Below are 16,383 nucleotides of genomic sequence, written 5' to 3'. Positions count from 1 at the left end.
CAGTCTCAAGTGAAAAACACACCCAACCTGGAGAGAGATGAGGAGCACTGAAGAAAGCATTTTTGATAACTCTTGGTAAGAACATGTTTACTAGGTCAGGACAACAGTCTGCCCTAGCCAGTATTTTGTCTCCAAGAGTGACCAAAAATGGGGAAGAACATGGCAAGCATGTATGATACTGCCATTGAGTAATCTCCAATTCTCCAATATGTTTGCAACCAATCTGTTCACAAAACAGTCAATTTAATGAGATCTCTTGGCTCATCAGGATGCAGTGAAAGATGCTAGAGATGGCATTCATACATTCCATCAGACACATTTTTTTATGCTATGCTGCTTTTGCAACAAAATTTTCAAAAATTGGTATTTTAATGGTTAAAAAGACCAAAATAAAACAAAATTAGATGCAGAAATTAAACATTCAACTTAATCCAAACTGGGCATTTATTTCTGGTTTTTCAGTTAAGGAAAATAATTTCAAGATTTTTAGTTTTATCTTAATTTAAGTCAGAGATCAATAGATTCATACCAGAAATATACATGCACAGTCCCAGAGAAAGGAAAAACTAATTAAACTGTTTTGACAGCTAAATTGATTCTGTGCTTTGTAAAGTCTTCAAGCACTTCCAGTACCACTCAAAGTTCTTTTAACTGATCTAGGTTATAACAAATCTGTAATTCATTTTTGCACTTAATTGAGGATTAAGCATTATCAACTGGTTTTCCTCCCCAGAAAGCCTCACCACATGGTGAGTTAGCTCACCCTCATGTCTCCTCAATGACATCACCTGAAAGGACTGAGGAAGGACTTCTACAGTTCAGGAAGCTCACACAGTCACATTAGGCAATTTCAAGGTCACTTAGCACCTTCTGATATCACACACTCAGCGGAAGCTGAACAATGATTGTGCTTTTTATGAAGAGGCTTCTCCTCAGAATTGAAGGGGAGAGAAATACATCTTGGGAACCACAAGTTTTCCAAGTTTAAGATGATATTCCACAGAACAGGACATGAACATGAAGGCACCTTACTTTAGAAAGAAATTGCATTATTTTTCACCTTCTTGAATGACTTTGTCCATAGTGCAGGTGGTGCAGTTCAAAACAAAAGGAGAAGACAAAATGGTTCTTATACATATAATACTTCTGCTCTCTAATTCAGTATTTTTAAACTCTGAATACTGTGAACATTGCCTCACTTCATAATTTTTGAAGTTTGGATTTTTACTTCGGCCATTTTTAATAAAACCAGTATCAAACCATGCCACAAGGCATTTTCCTGTTTTCATGTAAACCAGGATGGCAATATATAAACATGTGTGTTCTTTCCCCACTGGCAAGCATAGCAAAAATAATCTCTGTTAAGATTTTCTGAATTTTGCAACAGTCATATTAATTTCTTTAAAATGCAATTTTGCTTTTGCAAAAATAATAACAGAAACATACCTGCAATACATCTTGATGAAAGAAGAGCAACTTTTTAATCCCACTAGGGGCAAAGAACTGTTCTATAAGTTGAAACTAGAAAAAAAATTACAATTGTAGTTAATTGTGAAGTAGTTTCAAAAACTGGAAATTATGGTAATACATTTAATAATAATAACAACAACATTAATTTATTATTTACCTTGTCATCAGAAATAACAGCCTCCTCCACTTGCTGCTCACTTAAGCCTATCCCATATGCTAATCTTGATATCAAATACTTGTATCTTTCATCTATCTGAGCTCTTCTCTCTTCTTTGGTGACTTTGGCTTGCTTGGCTAGTTCTTTCCTAGTTTCACTGGAAAGTACTATACTTTTCTTGCCAGTTGTCTAGAAAACAAAAATTTGTCATAGAGAGATTCTTTTTCCTCACTTAAAGATTGTATTTTATAATGTTGGTCTTTAAGCTGGTTTCATAAACTACTTCAGGCAGAAACATAAAAAAAAAAATAATCTAAGAAATGCAGAGGGAAAAGATCAGTAATAACTAATTTGTTGGGCCAGAATTATTTCTCAATGGAAATAAATAAAACAAATCCACTATAAAAACAGTCACCACTGGAACAAGTATACAATTTATGCTTAATATGTAGGTCATATAATGTTAGTAGCAGAAAGATAAAGAAGGAATTCTATGTAGCCAAAGGATTTTTTCACATCTTCATAATAGCATGAACAAGACTAAAAACAGATATGGTGAATAACATTCTTGAAACAACAATCTTCAGAAGCCATGCAAAAAAAATAAAGATTAGGGGGAAAAAGTCCCCACTGAGCATTTCCTTCTACACAAATCTCCCACTGATGTGAGTATCTGAAGTCTGGGGATGTCTGGAGGGTCTCCACACATCACAATTTTTATTGGAGAGAAAAGATAAATTGCATCATCTTCCCAGTACCCTAAACTAGGACTTGTAACTGATCAATCCTGATTTATTCATGGATTAAAAAAACAAAAATCTGGATGACATCCAGTCAGTCTTCTATCACCTCTGGCTCCATGCCAATAGCTGGACCTTTTGTTTTGCATATGTCTGCCTTGATGCAGAATTACCTTTTTCAAATATTCTTAACCAATTTTATTTTTCATCTTGGCAAAGAAAGGGCATCAACCAGTGGATGATCAAAAAAAAAAAACCCCAAAGCCAAAATCCCAGCAACACACAGTGTGAGCACAGAATGTAAACGGCCTAACATTATATATGTTTTTGAGTAGTTCACTGTTCTTTTTCCTTGTAATTAACAGGCAATGAAGAAACTCAGTGCCCTCCAGTATGAGGACAAACGTTTGTCAATGAGGACTTCAAGAACAGTCTGTACAGAAGAAAATTTAACAGAAAAAAAGGTAGCTAGGTCACCACCTATTTTAGCATAAAGCACTTGCCGGAAGAACAGCAGTCAAAGGTGATACTGTGGCAGCAGAAGCTAGCTCAGTGCTCCTTGTCTTCAGTTCCCCTCCACGTCTACGATGCTTACTTTCTGCGTCTAGTTAAAAGAAGTGACAAATCTAATTATTCAGCCTCAGAAGCTGTTAGTGGGAAAAGGTGTCTTATAATGGCTTTTATCTCAAGTGCAATTCCAACAATCCCTACCAATAGCAATAGAGGCAAGAAAAAGCAATTTAAGGTACTAGCTTGAAGAAATCAGTTCTGGGAAAAAAACAGAGATTCTGAAATATTGCCACTTTTCACACTTGCTATTGTCACCTAGTTACTCCTCTTCTTTTACCTCATCTAAATTCTGATTGTCAGTCTCATGCACTTCTGACAAACTTGCTACTTACAGAAGCTTGCAAGACAATTGGAGCACATGGAGTATCTAAAGAATAAATACTGCTAGTACTTACAATAAAACCAAACCACGTATCATTAGAGTGTATAACCATCTTCTGCTGCTTGTTTAAGCCTCCTTATGAGGCTTTGAAGACCTTCAAGTTATGTAACAAAAAAATCTATTGCATGCCTTTGTTTTTCCTAGAAATTGGGATTTGAATATTTTGAAGTAATTTAAGTAACAAATAAGAGTGTTCATGTTTGCCTAAGTACTTATAACTTATTTCCAGTCAGGTGCCATTTCTCTTCTATCTCTTCTAAATATTTCAATTACAAAGCATTCCTAAATATTGCTTTATCTCTTCTTAAAAGAAAAATTATTTTAGTTAGCTTCAAAAAATATAATTATTTGCAAGCACTGAACAATGCTATTGTAATTGCTACAGGTTTGTTTTAGTCCAAGAAAAAGCACCAGTTTTATTTCTCAGAAGATGATATTTAGGTCCCATCCTTAAGAACAAATAGAATCCTCAGTGGAGCATGCAATAGTGCTAATCAGCAACTCACTAAAATTTCAGGAACTAATCTTAAACCTATTCTAAACAAATTATGAGATTGTGACTAATATTAATATTCCAATAGCATTGATTTTTTTTTTCTTATAGATTGCGTCTCTTTTTCCCTGATTATGGTGTATTACTCACAGAATCAAAGAATGGTTGAGAATGGAAGGGATCTCTGGAGGTCACCTGGTCCAACACCCCTGCCGAAGCAGGATCAGCTAGATCTGGTTTTCCAGGACCACATCCATACAGCTTCCAAGTATCTCCAGGAATGGAGAGAGTCTACAACTTCTCTGGGCAACCTGTGCCAGTGCTTGGTTACCCTCACAGTGAAAAAGCATTTCCTGATGATGTTCAGACAGGACCTGCAGCACTTCCATTTGCTATGGTCCTGCCACTGAATACCCCCAAAAATATCCTGGCTCCACCTTCTTTGCACCCTCCCTTCAGGTATTTATACACACTGATGAGAATCCCCCACTGATCCTCCTCTCCTCCAGGCCAACAGTCCCAGCTCTCTCAGACCCTCCTCACAGGAGAGATGCTCCAGTGCATTCATCACTTTCACGGCCCTTCACTGGACTCTCTCCAAGTATCTGTCCATGTCTGTTGTACTGAGCAGAACTGGACCAAGGATGCCAGGCAAGGCCTCACAAGTGCTGAGTGGAGAGGATGGATCATCTCCCTTGACCTGCTAGCAACAATCTTCCTCATCCAGCCCACAATATCATTAGCATTCTTGGCCACAAGGGCCCATTGCTACCTCACCTCCCATTTGGTGTCCACCAAGACCCCCAGGTTCTTCTCTGCCAAGCTGTTTTCCAGCTGGTCACACCCCGTCACGTACTGGTACCTGGGCTTATTCCTCCCCAGGTGCAGGACTTTGCACTTCCCCTGTTGAACCGCCTGAGGCTCCTTTCAGGCCAAGTCCCCAGCTTCTCCAGGTCCCTCTGGATGGCAGCACGATCCCCCAGTGTATCAGCCAACCCCTCCCAGTTACATGTCATCAGCAATCTTGCTAAGGGTACACTCTAACCCATCATCCAGATTACTAATGAAGGTGTTAAACAGGGACCCAGTATTGACTCCTGGGTTACATCTCTAGTTAACGGCTTCCATTGTGCCCCTGATCACCACCTTCTGGGTTTGCCTGTTCAGTTTTCGATCCATCTCACTGTGTGCTCAACCAGCTCACACTTCATTAGCTTCTCTATGAGAGGACTGAAGGTGAAATTAAAATTGTAACAGCTCAGCAGGGGTAATTTGTGACCCAAGAACAATCTGGCATGTAGAGCAAGAAGGTTCAATTGCAGAAGGGGTTAAAGGTGGCTGGAAGAAGTAATGCCGGAGACAGAACAACTCCCTATAAGGGTGTGTAGTTTCCTTTGGTAATAGGATAAACAGCCACAGCATTGTCTTGTAGCCATCCTGAAATCCAGGCTCATGGTCTACCTAGTCAAGCGTTTCTTCCATTGATGAATTCCTGATGACTGCTCCCAATCACCCTTTTTGCATTTCATGTGCCTGGAAATGGTACCTAGGATTAACTGCTCCATCACTTTCCCAGGGACTGAGGTGAGGCTGCCTAGCCTGTAGTTCCCCAGGTCCTCCTTCTTGGAGACAGGAGTGACATTTGCTTTCTTTCACACCTCAGTGTCGTGACTCTCTCCCAGTTGCCATGAGCATTCCAAAATTATTGAACACGGCCTTACAATGACATCAGCCAGATCCCTCTATGCTCGTGGGTGCATCCCATTGGGTCCTATGGGTTTACATATGCCCACTTATTCAATCTATTATTACAATATATTCCAGAAAAGAGATGCCATACTATAAACCATATTATAGAACATACCATACTATAGAATATGACTCATTTTAATGCCAGAAAAAATGGTTCTAATCATGTTACTATGATTCAACACTAGGAAATCTGCTAAGGGATCAGAGACGCACTGTGCATGACTTTGTAAATACATATATATATATATAAAAGCATTCATTTATATGTACATGTTTATTTATAAAGCTGAAAATTGCACATTGGAGTCCCTACACTAGCACATTCAAAATAGCACGTGCCCACCCAGTACACATAAGTACAAACTTGAAAACTGTCCTTAATTACTTTCCCATTTTGTTCCTGGATTTTTCTCCATACAAAGGCAACATGAAGTACTTAGTGTTATTTTCTTCCTTACCTTTTTTTATAGCAATGAGAGGTGGACAGAGATCGATGTTGGGTTTGGAAGAAAGCTGCACTGCTTTCAGTTGCTCTGATTCCTGCTGTGCAGAGTGACCAGGAGAGGAACTACACTCGAGAATTCCCCCTAACTCAGTCTCATCTCCCAGAGCCTCCTCCATTTCCACCACCATACGAAAAACAGCCTAAATCCACAATACAGAAGATGACCAGATAATGTTACACGGTAACCACCAACCACACTTTCAGTACTTTTATCCGTTACTGCACCTATATGACAGACTAGCAAAGAAAAGAAGAGAATATTCTCCATTTCTGGTTGCTAATTTAAAATCAGAAGATCTAAGCAGTTTACAAAGTGATAAAAGCTCCTGTCAGGATGCCTGTTACCAAAACTTTATTTCTAACTGCATAACTGCCATTTCCCTCTGATCAGCCTGCTGCAGTTAGGAACTCACACGTTGAGGGGCAGGTTAAGCTCCGTCTTACACGGCAGCCGCAGGTCCCACCGCAAAGCACTGCACACAGAGCGCGGCCGAAGCACTTGCTTTACCTGAAGCAGGCTTTAAAGCATTGATTGTTGCTGGCAGCTACTATAGCAACTTGTACACAAAACCAGTCCCCAGGAGGCACCTCGGCTGTCCCAGTTTCCCCCCGTATTCACCAACCCAATGCTGATGACACAGCTACTTGTCTTTTTAAATGCACCACAGTTCTTCTCAACATGTATACTAAATCCTAAACGAGCAGCTCCCCTGAGCCCCGGCGTTTCTGTTGTGCAGAGCCAGGGCAGGCTGTGGCGAGCTGCGTCTCCGCAGTCACAACACGCTCCTGAACACAGCCCTTCTCGACGTGACAGCAACCCAAGTTGTGAATAGTATGTGAGGACACGGCTGAGTTAAGGGACTTTTGCTCTGCCGGGCAAAGCCACTTCCACATGGATCTATAAAGCACGGCATGATTTTAAGCTTATCCACCTACAGCATTCCTTCTCCAGATGATACCCCAAGCTTTCACTGCAACAGGCTAAAACTCAAACTCACAGGTTTAATGCCGCAAAGGACTTCCGCCCTTTATCTTTTTAACCGATCTCGGTGACCTCGAATCAGGCCCCAAAAGTACTGACAGTCCCCTAAGGGAGGGAAACAGTGATGTGCCACCGGTAGCCCCACAGGCTGCAGCACCGAGCCTGCTCTGAGGCGATGTGGGCGTCGCCCACTCTGTCGTCCCGCCACCATGACGAGGCTCCCCGTGGAGCGCAAGCGGCGCTGCTCCGCGGACACCAAACCAGCATAAATCGTTCTTCCAGAGACCTTCCCGGTTACCAAAAGCCCCCATCTTTTCCCCGCTCCGCCTGCGGGGGCAGGCGCACCCCACTTCAGTGAACTGATGAAGGACAGCAGCGCGCATGCGCACAGCCCACCGGCAGTGGAGACCCACGGAGGGGGAAGCAGGAGGAGGCGGTGGTTTCTTTCTGCGCCTGCGTGGCGTGCGGGGCTCCCGACGCGTGCGCGGTGCCGGCCTGTCAGTGCCTTCCCGCGGGGCGGGCTGCACCCGGTAAGTGAGAGCCGTGGCTTTTTCCGCCCCGCGCCAGTGCCCTGGTCGGTGAGCGAATCTGCGCTGTCTCCTGCAGGGATGTCGCGACCGCAGTCTGTCAGCGGGAAGCGGGAGGAGGGACGGGCTGGGCTGGGCCAAACCGAACACATCCAGGGAGACCCTCGGGATGATGAGGCCGAAGCGGGTGCTGAGGGCTCCTCTGGCGTGGCCGCCGTCCGAGGGCCTCTGCCGAGCCCGGTGTAGCTCGGTGCGGCGGGGCTGCAGCCTTTCTTGCGTGCCCGGGGTCAGGTGTCCGTCTTCAGCCCGGCAAGGATGGGCACCTGCGTCAATGCAAGTAATTCGAGTTGACCCGTCTCCCACAGGGAGTGCGGCCGGGAGGAGCTGGGCGGCGCTGGGGCTGCCGGCTGGGGTTGCCACGGCTTCCTCTGGGCTTTGTTTTGGGGGTTGTGTCCCAAACCTGGGTGTCCCTGCGCGCCTCTAGCTCAGAAGGTGGTTTCTGGGGCGGACAGGGGCCTCCGCTGTGAAAGCATCGCCCCGCTGGTTGGCTGCTCGGCTCCCTGCCGGAGGATAAGGATGTGCTTGTAACTGAAGCCTTTCCAGGGCTTCTCGGGACTTTCTTTTGTTTGCTTCTCCCAGTACTTTGCTCTGAAGGTGTTTGTGGTTTTGACTCACAGCCTCTGTGCAAAGCTGACATGTTTTTTTTTAAGTTTGTGCTTCCTTTTGAATGGTTGGTAGTTGTGCAACAACCTGTCTACCTCAGCAAGTTAGTATGTAATCGGTTAGATTACACTATGCTGACTGCTGATTTTGTTCATGAAGTCTACTTAATGTGTCTGGGTAGTGGCTCTGTGGGTTAAAGCTGTCTTAACTCTGCTGAATGTAGTCAGAGTTGTTAATAAAGGAGTAAGTCAGTATAAAGCTCTCTACTACAGATATAATTTCTGTAGTAAATTCATATTTTAAATTTTTTAAAAAAAGCATATATAGCATAATAATATATAATAGCTTTTGTCCCTGGAAGCATTCAGAAAACATGTAGATGAGGCCCTCTGTGACATCGTTTAGTGGTGGCCTTGGCAGTCCTGGGGTAATGGTTGGACTTGATCTTAAAGGCCTTCTCCAACCTAGCTGATTTTTATGATCCTATGAAATGGATTGGGCTAAACAAAACCGCTGTATTTATTCAAAAGTGTGAGTGCTAGGAATAGGTTCTCCACCATGACATGTCGAGTATGAAGTGACAGAATTGTAGAATGATTTGGGTTGGAAAGGACCTCAAGATCATCTAATTCCAGCACCCCTGCCATGGGCAGGGACACCACCAGGTTGCTCAGAACCCCATCCAACCTGGCCTTAAACACTGCCAGGGACAGAACATTTGCCACTTCTCTGGGCAGCCTGTTCCAGTGCCTCACCACCCTCAGAGTAACATCTTATCTAAATTTACCTTCTTTCATTTTAAAGCCATTCCCCCTCATCACCTCACCGTGTGCCCTTGAAATGAAACATCATTTGAGCTAAACAGGCCATTAGGTAGAAAAGTGATGGGTATGATTGCACAGCTGAGGTAAAGACAGACATGAGTTTATGCTGTAGAAATAATTCTGAAATAAATGCATATGTACACGTGATTTTTGAAGATACTAGAGATACAGATCGTGAGATACTGGATGAAGGAATTTGAGACATAGTCTTACATGCTAGCTCTTGGGAAACCTATCTTGGAATCTTTTGATTCCAGTAAGTTCTGAAATGACTAATTGTACTGATGCTGTACTGAGTCTGTCTGGGATGGGGTTAACTTTCTTCATAGCAGCCTTTATGATGCTGTGTTTTTAATCTGTAGCTAAAACAGTGCTGACAACACACCAGCATGTTGGCTATTGCTGAAGGCTGCTTGCCAGTGTCAAGGCTTTTTCTTTTTCCTGCTCTGCCCTCCACTCCCCTTGAGTAAGCTGGAGATGCACAATAGATTGACAGAGAACACAACTGACCCAAACCAGCTGAAGGGAAACTCCCTACTGTATAATGTCATGCTAAGCAATAAAAGATGGGGTAGAGGAAGAATGGGAGTTTTTTGGCTTCCAGGGTGGTTGTTATTCAGAGACTATTTGGAGCATTAGTTTGCCAATGGGAGGTGGTGAGCAGTTGCCTTTGCTTCCCTTGTTGTGTTTTGCTTTTTGCTGGGGGGCAGGAGGTGTTTCCATTTTCCTATCAAACTGTCCTCTCAATCCATGAATTTTCTTGCTTTTGCTCTTCCAGTTCAGTGCACTTGGCACAGTTATTCATCAGATCACTATTCTGTTGAGATTAAGTGATGTGCTGGATACACGAATGCAGACTGCTTTGAAAGTAGGTATCTACTTTCAAGGAATAATATGGATATGGGAGAGTATAATCTGTAGTTTTAGCAGCAGAACATAAAATATTCTGCTTGATTACAAGACTGAAGACACAGATGGAAAAAAATTGGAAGGAGTGAGGAATTCCAGATGTTTTCCTTGAAGTTCTGTGGACACCATGTTCTTGCATCTTGGTAACTGGGATCTTGCCTGTTTTCTGTTAGCTAGTGAAGCTTGAGAGAACAGGTGTGGTTTGATGGACAGCAAATTTGACGTTTTCTGCATAGTAGTTTGCATGCATGTCTTGACTTCACAGAAATTCTGCTGGAGACTTAGGTGAAATACTTGATTAATTTTTCCTTGCATACCTACACCTCTGATGGACTGATACTGTGAGAAAAACTGAAAATAAGACTAGGAAAAAAAAATCATCCATCAGAAGTCTAAATGGAAGTGCCTTAGACTTAAGTCTCTGGGTCTGGAGCTTGCACAGCTATGTTTCTCTCCACTTCTGGTAGCAAATTTGACCTCTTGCTGCAGGGTGGCTCTGGTTCTCTCAGCTCCATCAGACTCTAGTTCAGGAAGAGTTAGGATTTTTACTTATACCTGTTAGAAGATTCCTTTGTACTTGTCTTATTCCCCTTGTAATAGGTAAACCTATTCTCTGATCAGACAAAATCTGGTTTTTTTTTTAGATGAAGATTTGCTGGGGGTTTTGTTGGTGGAGGCTTGTGGGGGGTTTGGTTTGGTTTTTTTTGGTTTTATATTTGTTGTCGGTTTTGGTTTGGTTTCTGTAACTTACAGAGAGCAAGGCAAATGGAAAAATGGTAACAGGAGAGCATTTCAGATAGATAACCTAATGAAACAGAATTGACTATAAGTGCAATTCTTGTATAATTCTGCTTACTGCTCTGTAATATGGTCTAATGATGCTTCTGTCAAGTTGCACTGTTTTTACTGCCATAGTTCCCCAGTCGTTAACTTTGAAATGACACATAGCCATCAAATGAAAATAAAAATTATTTCTAAATATATATTGTATTTCATTTCAGTACTGTTAAATTATGAAGGCATTTTGACGTCCTAATCAACAATGGAGGAAACGGATAGGGAAGCAGTTGCAACAGCTGTTCAGAGAGTAGCGGGAATGCTTCAGCGTCCTGATCAGCTGGATAAAGTGGAGCAGTATCGCAGGAGGGAAGCTCGTAAGAAGGCTTCAGTAGAAGCTCGACTCAAGGTACAAACTTTGATAAACCTGGGTATCTGTGATGCAGCATCAATTTACCTTCCTTTACTTCCCCCTTCCCTCCCCTGCTGCTTTTTGATTCCACAGTTTCATCCACATAATTTTAAGCCATGGTTATATATCTTTGATCTGTGTCCAAAACAGAAACTTTGTGTCCTTAAAGTAACACAGCCAAATGCTGTACATCTTAATGAAATTTTATTCAAGCATTTCAAGTGTTCTTATGTCCTGTAACTTCGACAGTTTGTCCATGGACAGCTACCTTCATGGTGTGTAGCTTGTCAGCCACCTAACCTTTACCTTAATGACTGAATACTGAACTTGTAACAAAAAATCAATGGCTGCATCTGAAAAAGGTCAGTCCATGTAGTCTCTGGCTGTTACACGGGTTTATGGAAGATGGCTAAAATCTATGACACTCATGTGGAAGTGTACCCAATGATTCCCTCCTCATTCACATGTGTACATGTGAGTGCATGCAAACACATGCACATACACAGACATAGCCTAAAATATGAGTAAAGTCATTCTATGTTTAGTATCTCTATGTGACTTCTTCTGTCACCAGTACTTATTAGCCAACAGTTATTTTGACCGCTGTCTTAAGTAATTGGAGTAGAGCCTTAGAAGAGTGTTTTGGAAAATATTTTTTTGTTCACAATATAAAAATGTCTGGTATACACTGTATCTAATCTTATACTTCAGAATAAGTCTGTTTATCCCACAAGTATTTGATGGCACTTTCTCTATGGGAGGCTGGATGAAGTAGAAGAGACTTCCACAGTGAAAAAAATGTGTTTGCAAATTACATGTTAATTTTTGTCTGTAGCATAGAAACAGAACTTATGCTGATGACTTGGACTGGATTTTTCAGATTTAAGGCAGGAAGCATGTGGTGGGGTGTATTAATAATGGATCAGTTGTTTAGTTACTGTGAGCTATTTATAATACGTGAGTGGTCATTTACTTACTGTATGCTTCTGTTGACAGTGATGACTAAATGTATTTTTGTAAGCGTTGCAAATGCCTAAATCCACTTTATGGCTAGTTTCCATGTTATTTTCACTAAGTTACCTTCAGTCATCTATAGTGGCAAAATATCCCTTAAATGCATTTAGAGTGCATTCCTGAAACAAGTGATGGTGACATAGCACTTTTTCCCATAAGAATTACTATTTTGGATAGGATCAGAAAGATATGTGTTTTGAGCCCTGTTCCTAGGATGGCTTGGCTTTGGTTTTGTTTGGGGTTTTTGGTGGTTTTTTGGTTGGTTGGTTGCTTTGTTGGTTTTTTTTTTTCAATATGGTGAGGGTTGGTCCAGTCTATGATGAATACACATTCTAGGAAGCAAAGTCCACAATCCTAGGACATGCCTCTCCCCCTTCCCCCACTCCTCACCCCTCCCTGGCCCCATGTGATTAGTGGAACACAAACTGAACATGGGTGGATATCTGGATTTAGAATTTTTCTTGGCCGTTTGTGCTGGTGACTAAGATCAGTGATTGTTTTTGTTGAACATAATAAAGTTCCTGCTAAAGTTAAATAGGTGTAAGTGTGAATATGTCATACTTGAAGCTCTGCCTCAGAAGAAATTGTATTGAACAGTTAATGGTTGTGTGATTTTTTAAAGTACCTTATCCTCAGCTTCAAGAGATTGTATTTTGAATATTATCCAGAGTGTTTGAGTATCCTAATTACCTCAGTTCCTGTAGGGGAAAAATGTGTTAATGCAGCAGTTCTGTAAATAGATACTGTATAAAAATGCCTTAGGACTGCTTAATTGTACTGAGCCTGACAGGAAAATACAGCTTTAGCAATAAAATCAGCATGTCATAATTTGAAAGTACATAAACAGCAATAGTTTAAGAATCACTGCATTTTTCTGGGACTTTCTTAGTACATTTAAAACACAATAAATGTTGTTCATAGTTACCAGGATTTCCTCTTTGGCTTCTAGTATCAGACAAAATGTTCCACAACTGCCTAAACTTTTTGGCCTTAAACGTATGGCAAAAAATGTGTTTTGATCTTAGCAAACCCATTGCTATCTTATTTCTTTACTGGTTACAGCAAGTCCTTGAGATATGCAACTCTGTTTTCACTGATGTCTTGTCTTTGGCTTGTATTTGAAGTCTGTTACTTCCAGTTTCATATTCCACTCACCTGATTTCATCTTAGTCACATCTTTTAAAAAACACATGCATAAAAAACGTTGTGGATGTGATCTGATTTCTCTCACTCAGTATGCACTGTAATGCATGCTCTATAAGGTGCCTGGGATGTCAAATGATATTCAGGACTAACAGCTTATTCAACAAGGCTTTATTTCAAGTGTCACCTGTCACAAGACATACCTATGTCAATAACCTCTCTTTTTCCCAAAATTATGTAATACTTTATTATTGGTGTGGCTGTTGATGTTTCACAATGTTGAAATTTTATTCAGTTTTTGGTTTTGTTGTATCTTGACTGAATTCCTTTTGAGTTATTTTGGGGTTTTGCCTTCTGGCATAATAGACCAGAGGGTTTGGTTTTGGTTTTTACAGCATTTTCAGTTGCCAGTCAAATTTTGTTAATTGTTTTAGGAAAATGCTCTGTGAATCTGTACATACCAAGCATTGTGTTGAAACATCTGGATCAGCTTTATTCTGATATCCTTTGAAATTAATTTAAGAAGGAAATGTGAAGAAATCTCATTCTGCCTTCCCATGATCCTGGTTTAACATAGATTTATAATGATCATGATCTATCTACCTATGCTCCTGTGTTAGCTTTGTAGCTGAACCAATTGTGTCTACGTCCTTGAAAACTAGATAAAACTTCAGAACTTAAAAAGGAAAAAAGAATAAGTACACATGCACAGAGTAAGTTACACATTTCTAGTAAGCTATAACACTACATTTTCAGGTGTGGTTTTTCTCTGAAAATGTTAGGTACAGAAATGAAAATGAATTCCTGAGAAATGCTGAAAATACAAAATGTATCGTGATCAATAAGAGTTCCTTCTTTGTCTTCTTCTTTGTATTTAAGGCAGCAATACAGTCACAGTTAGATGGAGTACGAACAGGTTTAAGTCAACTGCACAATGCACTTAATGATGTAAAGGACATTCAGCAGTCTTTGATAGATGTCAATAAGGACTGGAGACAGAGCATCAACACCATAGAAAACCTCAAGGATGTTAAGGATGCCGTAGTGCAACACAGCCAACTGGCAGCTGCTGTAGAAAATCTCAAGAACATATTTTCAGGTAATCTCGAGGTCTTTATATAATCTGTCACATACTGAAGGCACTTTAAAATCATACTAACAGCAGTCAGGTTTTCAAGTAATGTTGAGAACTTTAAACTTTGCTGGAAAAGAGAAATCACCTATGCATCATGTTAAGGGAATTAGGCTGGTAACCATTTAATATATATCAAGTCTAAATTGTGCTGTAAGAACTTCCAGTCTAGCCTATCTCATCATCAAACACAAGTCACAAAGAAGTTTCTTGCTGGCAGTCAGTAGCACCAATGACATGTGTAGTATAAAAGACTGAAATATGCAAGTGGCATGTACAGAAAGAACATTCAGAAAGATCTGGAATGTTACCAGTGAGTTGGGCACCTGCAGCAAGCCTGTTGGGTAAAAATAGTTCCAAATGATTTTGAGGAGCAAAAGCTTTGTGCAAGCAAGGTGAAATATGAAAGGGCATGATCTCCAGTCAATGATTCCCTGCAGCCTTTCTCACACAACAGCCTCCAAGGATTTCCATTAATGTTACAAGCCTAAGTATAAACTACCTGAAGTTCAGTTTCAGTCTTTGCTTCAAAACCAGGCATCATAATCACAGAAAGCAACTCATGCATAAAGGAGTTATACATGGGAGACCCTTCTTCCTTGCACCACTGCACAAGTGTGAAGGTTTACAAAATTAAATAAGATGAATATTTTATAACGGGTACTGTAAAGATAAAGAAAATAGGATTACCTCTGTCCTCTTATGCAGCCTTTTTGGTGCACATTCCATTCCATCTTGAATCAGGGTGAATTCCTTGCCAGGACTTTCCTGCTTGTAAGTAATTTTAAGAATGTTTCCCCTATAATGAGGGCTAAACCTATCATACCATTTTGATTTCATTTGAATAGGCTTTTCTTTCCTCTTCTCTGCTTATAGTAACTCAATGTACCTATAAAGAAAAATTGTTTCCCATTTGTACCACATTGATTTAATTTCTGTAAGAGTGCATCCCACTGCTACAATACCAAACTGGAATACATTTGGGTGGCTGCTTAAAGAGAGTAATATTTACAGTCAGTGCCTAGCATTGCATGTAAGCAACAAAGAACAGCAAGAACAACAAAATCTTGTATGTTACAATGCTGACTTATTTTGGGGATGTTAGTTTTTTTTGCACTGAATGCAGTTGAGACAATGCCTTTACTGGCATTCTGAGAAGCTTTTAGTGTGAAGCATCTCCTGTTGGGATTCTTAAACAATATAGTTGTTGATAACTTCACTCTGAACAAAACAAGTATTTTATAAACCAAGTTGTTTTCAACATGATTAATGATTGTGTATAAGTGTCTTTTCAGACCTTTTTTGGGGGACACCAGTTTTATCACTGGCTGTCTTTTTTGCAGTGACCATTTTTCTGTTGAGATTTTTCAGTTCTTCTCCCCCCAGGATCCTAACCCTCTTCTCTAGTATTCTTCAAATACTGAAAAACAACAAAGAAAAAGAAAAATCTTATAAAAACTTTAGCAGCATAGGTAATTATCCCTATTCTTACTTTGTGCTTTAGGCAGGCAAAAACTTCCTGCATGAAGGAGGTAAAAATCAGTATTATTTGGTGTAGGTAGCATCAGGGTAAGCAGGGTGACTTTTAGTCAGGCAAGTTAAATGTCTTTTGTAGAAGATACAAGAAAGCTCGTACTGCAATTTGTTTCATAGTAGATTTTCATGGATTTTTATTTCCTTTTAAGAGGGGGTGGGAGAGAGAGAAAAAAGAGAAAGGAAATAATGTTCTCTTGGCACTGTGATCTTTGTTTAGCGACTGATCAAAATGGAGCATTTTAATAAGTAATGGATAAAGACATTCAGCATTTACTAACAACTTTTGAGTACTTAACAGTAATTTCCTTTAAATTATTTCAAAATAATTACTAGAGGTGTTCTTCAGCTTGTTTCCTAGTGCTTTTATTGTATTTATCTCTGTATTTTGACTGTGT

At 40.6% G+C, this 16,383-nt stretch overlaps 1 protein-coding gene across 4 annotated transcripts in view; it reads left to right on the top strand.

The window, feature by feature from the left end:
• Positions 1-7,515: 7,515 nt before the first annotated feature.
• Positions 7,516-16,383, top strand: part of EXOC3 (exocyst complex component 3) — a 31,001-nt gene continuing 22,133 nt past the window's right edge. The window contains exons 1-3 of one of the 4 annotated variants that reach the window (XM_057423043.1): positions 7,516-7,581; positions 10,976-11,160; positions 14,200-14,419. In XM_057423043.1, coding sequence (XP_057279026.1) covers positions 11,017-11,160; positions 14,200-14,419 — 364 coding nt within the window. In that variant the 5' untranslated portion in view covers positions 7,516-7,581; positions 10,976-11,016. Of the gene's footprint in view, positions 7,630-9,909; positions 9,934-10,975; positions 11,161-14,199; positions 14,420-16,383 lie in introns of those variants that run through there. The other 3 variants (XM_057423041.1, XM_057423042.1, XM_057423044.1) reach the window with 3 other exon arrangements.

The sequence above is a fragment of the Pezoporus wallicus genome, unplaced genomic scaffold, assembly GCF_028554395.1.
Source record: "Pezoporus wallicus isolate ANWC-B61680 ecotype Strahan unplaced genomic scaffold, APGP_CSIRO_Pwel_v1 contig_749, whole genome shotgun sequence".
Classification (NCBI taxonomy): domain Eukaryota; kingdom Metazoa; phylum Chordata; class Aves; order Psittaciformes; family Psittacidae; genus Pezoporus; species Pezoporus wallicus.
This window is presented reverse-complemented; position numbering and strand designations above follow the sequence as displayed.